General features: G+C 32.6%; 2 protein-coding genes across 2 annotated transcripts; one reads left to right on the forward strand and one right to left on the reverse strand.

The window, feature by feature from the left end:
* The first annotated feature begins 4,288 nt into the window (after positions 1 to 4,288).
* Positions 4,289 to 6,454, forward strand: LOC132759631 (uncharacterized). Its single transcript, XM_060751439.1, has 2 exons — positions 4,289 to 4,556; positions 5,928 to 6,454. Exons 1-2 carry the CDS (start codon positions 4,289 to 4,291, stop codon positions 6,377 to 6,379), a joined length of 720 nt encoding a protein of 239 aa, XP_060607422.1. The 3' UTR covers positions 6,380 to 6,454.
* A 3,858-nt stretch (positions 6,455 to 10,312) lies between these two features.
* Positions 10,313 to 11,155, reverse strand: LOC132759632 (uncharacterized). Its single transcript, XM_060751440.1, has one exon. The coding sequence runs from the start codon at positions 11,153 to 11,155 to the stop codon at positions 10,313 to 10,315; it is 843 nt and encodes a 280-aa protein (XP_060607423.1).

Raw genomic sequence — 11,155 nt, forward strand, 5'->3', positions numbered from 1 at the left:
GCAAACTAAAATAAATAAAAAGTTTGAAACGGCTAATCAGAGGTTATTGAAAATCTTTGAAAAGAGTGGTCGCTCGGGATAAACAACAGTATTACATGAAATTGCAAACGCCGGTTTGGGATTTAGCCGTGTTTTGTGACAGCTAATAAAAAAAGTGCAACATCCCTCATTGATCCGCCGCCCACCAGGCTCGAGCTAATTTGTGTAAACTATTTTTTTGTCCATGGGCGCCGGATTTGATCAATTAAAAACCCTTCGATTTAAACAGCTAAAAATAAATCCGCATTCATTTCTATATTGGTTCCCCTTTTCGGTGATTCGCAGTAAATGGCAAGCTTGTCGTATTAATGAAAATGAAGAACCGGAAAGCAGTTCTGCTGTACATGAATTGGAAAAGCTATAAAAATTTGCTATAATAATTCTTGATTTTTGACACTAAGGTTTATAAATTTGTTATTTCCCTTTTTAGTAAGTACAATGAAGTTATAATGTTGTTACATTTTGGGAATTACAATTTACGCACAGGCATATCAAGTATACTATTAATGAATTTGAATTTGTCAATATAAATGAAGATTTCAAGGCATAAGACTTTTAAATTTTGCTTTTGATAATTATTCTTTTAATTTATATTTTTATGAAATTAAATGTTTAAAATAATACATGTTGATATATTGGTTGTTTTGAAAATAATTAAACTTTAGTATATAAAAGTTTACATTTCATTGGCGTCAAAATTGGTGTAGGCATTCCCACTTTGCGCTTCAGTGGGTAATGACTGGGTGACAATGTTTGGGTGGGTCCGTAAATCGACAGGCGAAAGCTGCATTTTGTGGCCTTACGAGCCGTATGGAAACCCTTCACTAAGCATAAGCTGTAGATAGATAGCATCATTTGATAACATAAACTTTGGTCTGCATTTTGAAACATGAAGTTGTTAATTTTTTTTATGAAATGGTTTTTAAAGAAATTCAACAAAAAATATATTGAATCTATGCCCAATAATATCAGTTATCAATAGTTTCTTTAATTATATCAAAACCATAATGTTCATAAATAGCTTTTAAATATTCATTGACTCGCACGAACATGATGTTTAGTGAAATTTCCTCATACCTGCTACTAAAATTCACGGTTTAACAGTTCCCTTTATCCACAATAATATTTTGATGAATACTGTAATCTCCATGTAACGCGTGTATTACAAAAAAAAGAGTTGGTCTTTTTGAAATTCATCCCCCAATAGTTTTCTAATTATGTTCACCTGATAAGAAGGTGTGTTGGTTTAAACATAAAATTTTATTTAGAAAATATAATGTACATCGTAATTTAAATACAAACCCTGTAACAACTTAATTATTGATTTTTGCCGAAAGCGGCCATTAATCTGACAATAACAATCTTCAATTGCTCTGTTTGGGGTTGTTTATTAAACAAGTTCCAAGAAAAAAAGTGAACAGTTTGATAATGCAGAGGTGTATTTCTATTTCGGAGTATTGAAAGAAAACCTTTTTTTTAATTTTTGAAATGAAAAAAAATGTGCGTGTGCTAGATTAATCTCTTAAAATATTACAAAAGCTATGGTCCGATGGAAAATATATACTTATATAATAAATAATGTAACTATCTTTATATTAAGTCCCTTTTCGTTTACTATTTGTTATATTTGTTTTTACAAAATTTATAATAAGGCCAAAAACGACTTTGATATTTTTAATCATTTTAAATTTACTAATGCCCTATTTTACTAGTTGTGTCACAAATAGAAACAGTACAAGATCATGTTCACATAAATCTCTTTTAGACAAGTCTTGTAAGCTCGTTTGTATTCAGAATGGAAATTCTTTCCTTACCAGGTTTAAAAGGCATCAGTGGGGAAACAATTTTTTTTTATTTTAAAATCCCTTTGGCCCCCCTTTTTTAATTAAAAGGCAGTGCATTTAAAATAAGTATAATTTTAAAGGCAAAAAAGGTTTAACAAAAAATTTTGGGAAAAAAATATCCCAAAAGTCTTAATCTGAATATAACAAAGACCTGCGCGAAAAGGGAAAAATTTTTGGGAAGGTATTTTGTAAATTTAGGGGCATTTATTTTGCAGGAAACCTCTCAATTGCTGGGATTGTAGGCCCAAAATTTTACTTTTTAGACCAAAAGTACTTTAAAAACTGTTTATGTAATAAATGATTTCCCCAAGACAAAAAAAAAAAACAACAACCAAAAACAAAAATGAAGGTTTTTAAGGCCCCTAATTTGGAAATTTTTTTTGTTCGTTTTACAAAGGGATAGGTAGAAATGTAAAATTTTTTGATTGGGAATTTTTAAATTTTATTTTTAAGAAGGGAAACATTAAATTTGAAAATTCGAATAAAAGAAGAGAGTATGTCCCTGAGTTGTGAGTTCTGATATAATTATTTTGAAGATATGCTCCTTTTTGAACGTTAAAAACATTGAGGCTTACTAAGATTATTTTTTTGATAGAATTTTTTAAAAAATGTTTTAAAACTTTTCATTATAACTGAAATAAAGTAACTGAAAAATTAAATGTAAATAAAATAAAGTCTCTATTGGGGGTGGGTGCTTTATTTTTGAGTTTATATGCTACTGAATGTGACGGAAATCTAAAATGCAGGCATTTTTTTGTATTTTATCTATCTATCTATCTATCTATCTATCTACAATCTATCTATCTATCTATCTATCTATTCTATCTAATCTATCTAATCTATCTATCCATCCATCCATCCATCCATCCATCCATCCATCCATCCATCCATTTACTCCATGCCATCCATCCATTCCATCCATCATCCATCCATCCATTTTCCATCCATCCATCCATCCATCCATCCTCCATCCATGCCCACCATTCCATCCATCCATCTATTACTACATAATATCTTAAACGTGGATAATACAGTCTTGGAGCCGACCCCGACTAAGAAAATGATAGAAGAAATGCCACAAACACAACGATGATTCCATGCTAAACGATCTTCAGGGATCGAAAAACAAGCCTTTTAATGGATGGCCCAAAATATTGAGTAATTTCAAGCTCTCGTACTTTGACCCACTTACGCAAAAACTTTAATAAACTTTCGAGACATGAACAAATGTTGTTGCTAACAATGGGACATTTAATGTCACACTTTAGTGTAATTATCTCACCTTGAGATCCAGCATATTTAATTTTATCTGCTGTAAAAGATTATTTTGGCATAACATTACTTTGATTCTGTCCCCTTTTCACAAAAACCACAAAAAATTTTCATGCGCTTATATATATTTAATTGAAAATCAACTGAAAAAAAAAAAAAAAAAAAAAAAAAAAAAAAAAAAAAAAAAAAAAAATTACAATACATATAACTTTTCCAAATTTTTATTCCTTTGATATAATTTGAACTTTGTTTTTCTGAATTTTCGCCGTTTCCGGGGAAAATAGTTATTCTTTAGTAAAACAATATAGCTACCTAATTATCAAGCACTGATATGACTGAGTTAAATCGTAAACAATAAATTTAATAGCTCCTTTAACTTCAGAATACGTCGCTAATTTTTTCAGTTGAATTCCTAAAATTTGTGCCATCTTAAAAGGGTGTGGTATAATATTGAATGAATGCTTTCTATGATTAAGTCCGCTTATGTTAGTTGCTCTTCGAACAACTGATTTCGCTATGCTTTTAAAATTAACTTACCATAATCGATGTGATTTTTATCTAACGTGTATGAACTATACATAACGAACGTCTGCTGTAAGATTATTTGCATCCACGTTACTTAAATTTTTCTTTTTGACAAAAAACGCCACAAAAACCTTCAATGCCTATATAATTATCGAAAACCGTTCATATAACTTTTCCACGTTCTTATTCTTTTGTATAAATTAAACTTTGTTTTTCTGAATAGCGTTTTCTATGATGAAGTCCGCTTACGAACAAGTGATTTCGTATGCTTTAAATAACGTACCATATCGATCTGATTTTATCTTACTTGTATGAACTATACATAACGAACCTGTTTTGGCGAAACTAAAGATTAACGCGTCAAAAATGTAGAAACGATATATTCTATAGCTGATTCGTGGTGTATTGAAAGCTTTATAAATGTATTTTGCTCGTATTGATTTGTATATCAAGTCAGTTTAAACCTGTTATATTCGTTAAATGGTTTGATTGAAGAAAAAATATATTTATTTATTCATTCAAGAATTAAAAGAGCTATATCTATATTATTTTAATCATTCAAGGATTTTTATAATAAAACAGATTTGAAATGAGTACACACACAGAAGATGAGAAGGAAGAATGTCCGAAGTGTCTGGAGCCGTTTTACCGCACATGGAAAGTGTTTGGATGAAGTACGTTTAGTTTTCGATGATCAACAAGAACTGTATGTTTCACAAAACTTTCTTATACTATCTTCACCAGTTTTTGAGGCCATGTTTAAAAATGATTTCAAAGAAAAGCAGCAATCAGCAGTTTTGTTGAAAGAGAAGAGCTATACAGACTTTCATGAATTTTTGATGTGTATTCATCCAGGGACATTAAAGCCAGTTACAGGTAAGTAATGATATTTTATTAATGACATAAATATTCAATGTTATGTTTATCCTTAATTACGTGTATATATTACCGTTGTTAAAGTCTATCTATGTCGTTTATCAGGAAAGAGGAGGCGGTTTTATTAATATGGATTTTGTCTCTAATAAATAAATCGTGAGATCCGAGTTTGAATGGGGTAATGGAATCAATACAAAAGCATCACAAGTACTTTTATCATGTCATTACATTGATTTATGTTGAACAGGTGCATATCTGATATATTTAACGTTATCAGTCATCCACAGCTATATAAGACAACTTATCAATACACATTGAAATGAAAAGAAATAGAAGAAAATTTTACCTGTCACTAGTTTTAAAGATCTTTAACTGATACACTTTGAATCGAATATATTTTTACATATAAAGGCTCCCTTAATTGATCAATTGACTTAAAACATGTAGAACGATATCTTCTAAATATGACCATGACATATGCACCGGGCATGAACTCGAGAGTTTCTTAACAGGTTAATGTTTCATTTGAAATTTAAAAAAAGAAACATATACTAACTTGAAAACGTTATAATTAGAATACCAAAATTAGTATCAAGGCCGAGGATGTACCATTTGTCAGATAAATTATGTTATATCAGACACTAGCATAGTATTTTCCTAATATTAAGTCAATTTGATGGTAACATATGCATATTTTTCAATATGTCTACATAGTATTAAAAATGTTCTTTGTTTTCTTTTTTATCGTTCGCGTTTTACATAGCAAATATATTAGTACATTAATAGGTAATAGTTTAATCTATCGACTTGTGTAACTGCTTTTGTTTCCATGATTAAAAAGCTATATATAAGTGATCAATTGTTTCGGTAGGATTTGTTGTGGGATAGGGAACTCCCATTTACTGTGTCTGAAATAATCGCATTTTAACGTTCAAAGTCATGCTGTATGTGTTTATGTTTTTTTCTTATCAAATTAATTAATAAGACATCACACAGTTTAACATGATGGTGAGAACTGAGTTATAAATTAGAATGTAAATGAATAAAATATGCTCGACAATGTAAGAAGGATGTTCTTCTTAATGCCTACTTTTCTGTACACTTATGCATTTGTTTCAGTTTCACTTACTGCAGAGTAATTTCTTTATCATATAATACCTAGGCAGCTAAAAGAGAAAGAAAGAAAAGAAAAAAGAAAAAAAAAGAAAAATAAATGATATAATAGTTATATGTTTTGTTTTGTGTACATAGTAATACAAAATCGATTTACTTGAAATTAGTTTTCCATCTTTAATAAACGGTATGGCAAAATCGAATGAATTCCAGTAACACCTCGGCCCTGTCTTATTGCATTTCTTTATTTCTTTTCAGAAGCCAATGTACTGCGCATTGTACCTATAGCGGAGGAATATCAAGTTGACTCAATCATCCAAAGTTGCAAATCGGTTATGAAAAACTGGCTCGAGAAAGAATATGTATCTGCTAAAAGCAAAACTGGCATTTATATATATCATATCATAAAACCAACACGACAATGTTTAAGTATTCTCACGACGTCTTTGGCACGGAATTACATATCACTTGTAGACAACGCTGTGGACATTATCGCCAAAATGCCGCATAGAATATATTATGGTTCGTATAAACCTGACACGCTTTGTACCGACTATCATTCAAATACACAAGAAATAAACGGAAAAAAAATCACTTACCGTAAAATAATTCGTGAATGTAAAACAGTATTCCAGACCCTTCCTGCTGAGCTTAGATGTACAATATTAAGCAAAAGACTGGCACTGGATACAGACAATGTCGTCCAGTAACCACCTGAAATAAGTGATCCGGCAAGAAAAAAACTTTATATGAGACAGTGCTAGATTTTATTTATAGGTGTTATTTTGCTACACAGAAGATAGCATTCATTTCGATCAAATATGAAATCTATGTCGTTTACATGTTTGTAACACAAAATGATGTAATAAAATTGATACATTATTTTTGAAAATAAATATTTGTATGAATTTCTTACATTATTATCATTCTGATTGTAGTACGTTTTCAATGATTTATTTGTAAATTGTTTTCAGTCACTGTTACATTATGGACTACGTTGGAACACAGGCTGATCACAACTACCATACAAAACAAAGCACAACTCAGTACAAACTATTTAAATATATAATAAGTAAGTAAGTAGGTAGGTAGGTAGGTAGGTAGGTAGGTAGGTAAGTAAGTAAGTTGTTTATTATTGTGACATGTGCATAGTCAATTACAAATTTCAATCGTACATGTGTACAATTATAGCACCCGGCCCAATGGGCCTATAAGTCACCAATGTAATGATTTCATAATGCATCATATAAAACATAAAATGTTGAAATCATGGTATAACAAATATAAAGTGTAATGTGATTCTGATTAATGGTTAGCGTTTAACGCTCTATATGGAGCTTTATGGAGAGTTGCGTAGTTAGTTTTTTTTATGCCCCCGGCATATAGTGTTACCCTGTTCCGTCCTTCCGTCCTTCCGTCATTCCGTCCTTCCGTCATTCCGTCATTCTGTCATTCCGTCATCATCAGTTTCCGTTCATTATCTAAGTAACGGTTGCACACATTCAACACATTCAACTCAAATTTGACATATGGATATGTCATGAGAAAATACAGGTTCGAATTTGGTCATGGTTCGATGATTTTTGGCAGAGTTATGCCCCTTTTATTTTGAAAATAATATGAAATTTTCAGTTTCCGTTCATTATCTCCCCAACGATACAACACATTCAACTCAAACTTAACATATGGATATATCATGAGAAAATACAGGTCAAGTTCGAATTTGGTCATGGTTTGATGATTTTTGGCAGAGTTATGCCCCTTTTACTTTGAAAATAATATGAAATTTTCAGATTCCGTTCATTATCTCCCCAAAGGTATCAACTCAAATTTGACATATAGATATGTCTTGAGAAAATACAGGTCAAGTTCGAATTTGGTCATGGTTCAATGATTTTTGGCAGAGTTATGCCCCTTTCACTTTGAAAATAATATGAAATTTTCAGTTTCCGTTAATTATCTCCCCAACGGTACAACATATTCAACTCAAACTTGACATATGGATATGTTTTTGGAATGCCCAGGCCGAGTTGGAATTTGGTCATGGTTCAATGATTTTTGGCAGAGTAATGCCCCTTTCACTTTGAAAATAATATGAAATTTACAGTTTCTGTTCATTATATACCCAACAGTGTTACATATTCAACTCAAATTTGACATATGGATTTGTCAAAGGAATTGTCAGGTCAAGTTGGAATTTGGTCATGGTTCGATGATTTTTTGGCAGAGATATGTCCCTTTCACTTTGAAAATTATATAGATACATCTTAGGAATAAGCAGTTTAAGTTTGAATTTGGTCGTGGTTCAATTATTTTGGACAAACTTATCTTTCTTGAATGTTGGAAAAATTTTGAACTTTCAGTATCAGCACTCATACTTTTGTGGAAAGTTTGAATTTAGTCGTGGTTCAATGATTTTGGACAAACTCATCTTTCTTGAATGTTGGAAAAAATTTGAACTTTCAGTTTCAGCACTCATACTTTTGTGGAAATGTATGTAGCCATTATTTTGGCTACAAATATGAAATATGCTATTTTCAAAAGGTTAAGACTGAATAATTTCAGTGCTTTGAACATTGTATGAAAATGGTTTGTGTTTAAATTGAAAAGTTTTAAGGGCTTTGAACTGCAAATGAAAAAAATAATTTGTGCAAACAAATTTGGAACTAAATATTATAACATCTGAAATTTTGGCTGCATGCGGGGGCATCCGGGGCATGATGACACATTTCTAGCTTTCATTTATTATTATCATTGTCATTATTTTGGGATACCACAGTCTTTTGTTTTGTTATGAATAAATTCGGTTCTGCCTACACATAAAGGCAGCAACAATGTATTTAGACATTTTACGAGGATATTTTGTCATTAAGTGCTCGAGTTTGTGTTCGGTCATTAGGTTTACAAATGAATTGTCTGTTAATAAGTTGCCAAATACAGTATTTCTAACATTTGAATATAAACTGCACTCTAGTAAGAAGTGTGTCTCTGTTTCTATGGCTCCGGAATCGCACAGTGTACAGTGTCTATCTTCTACAGACTCGCCGACATATCGACCTGTCTCAATCCGTAAACCTGAATTGAGCTAATAATGACCTTTCATTTTTCTTTAAGTTTAATAATAAATATTCAACAGTTTTAAATTCCCTTTTGAACAGTCTGTATGTTCTTAATTTTGGTAAATTCTGGAAACAAAGTGATCCCTCGGAAGCATTAATCACAACAAAACAACATAAGAATTGCAACTCGGTTTAATTGAGTCTGTACATGAGGGATTATGAAAACGTGCAACATCCCTCACATCCCCTAGCACCGGCTTGAGCGGTACTCAATTCTCAACACTTTATAGTGTTGGCATAAATGATCCCGAAGGACCAGAAAATATAACAACACTGAAGTGAAGTACGGGGCAACTTTTTACGGCTGCCACACGGCACTTGACACCTGCTGTTGTGAAGTACAAAATTCTGGAAACAAAGTGATCCCTCGGAAGCATTAATCACAACAAAATAACATTAGAATTGCAGACTCGGTTTGATTGAGTCTGTACATGAGGGATAATGAAAACGTGCAACATCCCTCACGCCCGCTAGCACTGGCTTGAGCGGTACTCAATTCTCAACACTTTATAGTGTTGGCATCAATGATCCCGAAGGACCAGAAAATATAACATCACTGAAGTGAAGTACGGGGCAACCTTATACGGCTGCCACACGGCACTTGGCACCAGTTTTGAATATCTCGAGCCCATATGTTTGAATAATAACTATTAATGGGTATTTTTGCTTGAGAGAGATTGACCGGGGATAAATGGTCAAAGTTATCATTCAATCCCAGTGTGTACATAATTGTTTTTAAATCACTGCACCAATTATTTGAGCACTATCTATAGTCTGTTTTAAACAGTTTGCATGTCAGTCTGTTAGTATCCATACACACTAATCGATTCCAGAGACGTAACGTAGAGGACCATCTTCGGTAACGGCTGAGTAACCAACCTGTGTCTCCAAGCATGGCAAGTATGGGTGTGAATCTATGAACGCCCATGAAATATCTCATTGCGCGATTTTGAATATTAAATGTTTATTCCCCCAAACAGACGCACAGTAGTCAAATATTGCTAAAACACATGACTTGTAAAGTTTTTCAAAAGATTTAAATCCGAACTCTTTGTAGTTGTGCATTTTGTTTATAATGCTTCCTAATGCACGACCGGCTCCTTTTGCTTAATCATCACAGTTGTTTTTCGTGGAATATAACGCTTAGATATGTGTAAGCCTCAACGGTTTCTAGCTCGTTGTCACCGATTCTGAATGCAAAGTCTGTTCTTTGCGCCTGTCCTTTTCTGAAGTGGATACAGTTTGATTTACTAGTATTTATTAGAACGCGCCATTTCTTACACCAGTCATGAATAGTTTTTAGCATTGTCTGTAATTTTTCTTCAGAATCTGAGATCAAAACTCTGTCGTCTGCGTACATAAGTAGCGATACTTTAATATCACCCATAGGCACGCCAAGGTCGAGGTCTTTAATTTCTTCTGCAAGATCATTGGCTAAGATGGAAAATAGTGTCGGCGATAATGTACAGCCCTGCTTGACTCCTGTGACACAGTCGAACCAGTTAGTCATTTTCTGATTTATTCTCACACACGGACTGGAGCTAGCGTATATGTTTTTTTTATAGAATTATACATCTTTCCGTCAATGTTGTTGTTAAGAAGCTTGTTTAAAAGCATGTCTCTGTCTATGTAATCGAAACAACGTTTTAAGTCAATAAATGCCATAAACACCGATTTATTGTTGCGTATAATACTGTTAGGAGAAAACACGTGGTCCTCACAAGATCTTTTAGAGCGAAATCCATTATGTTTATCAGCTAGTATATTGGCACCTTCTAGATATTCTGCCAATCGTTTGTTAAGAAATGAGCTATATAGTTTACTTATACAAGATAACAGGCTTATTCCACGGTACTGAATTGGTACTCGTGCGTCTGATTCTGAGTTTTTGATGATTGGACAAATTACAGATTTTCTCCATATTGATAGTATAATGCTGAGGTCGAATATCATTTGAAATAAATGTTGTAGAACTGAGATATTTACCGGATACTTAAGCACGTCGTACGGAATACGTTCAAAGCCGCAAGCAGAATCCAATTTCGCTTTAATGACAAAAAATGCACACTCTTTCACTGTGATGTTCGTATTTAACGTATGATTTGGTTCATAGAGGGGAACTGAAATGTTCATTTCTTGAAGATGCGTATGTAGTTTAGCACGATTATAATAATCCTCATCAAAATCTTTATCATCCTGTGAATTATACAAGTTCTGAAAATCCTGTCTCCTGCGCTCGAAAACAACGTGCTTGACACGTATGACTGATCCCAGACTGTCCACTATTTCAATTTGAATGTCTTTACGTTTTTGGGGACCCAAGTTTTTAATATTGCGCCAAAACTCATTTGGATCATTTGTTGACAT

The sequence above is a fragment of the Ruditapes philippinarum genome, unplaced genomic scaffold (genome assembly GCF_026571515.1).
Source record: "Ruditapes philippinarum isolate M1 unplaced genomic scaffold, ASM2657151v2 ctg4141_1_1_1_1, whole genome shotgun sequence".
NCBI classification, from domain to species: domain Eukaryota; kingdom Metazoa; phylum Mollusca; class Bivalvia; order Venerida; family Veneridae; genus Ruditapes; species Ruditapes philippinarum.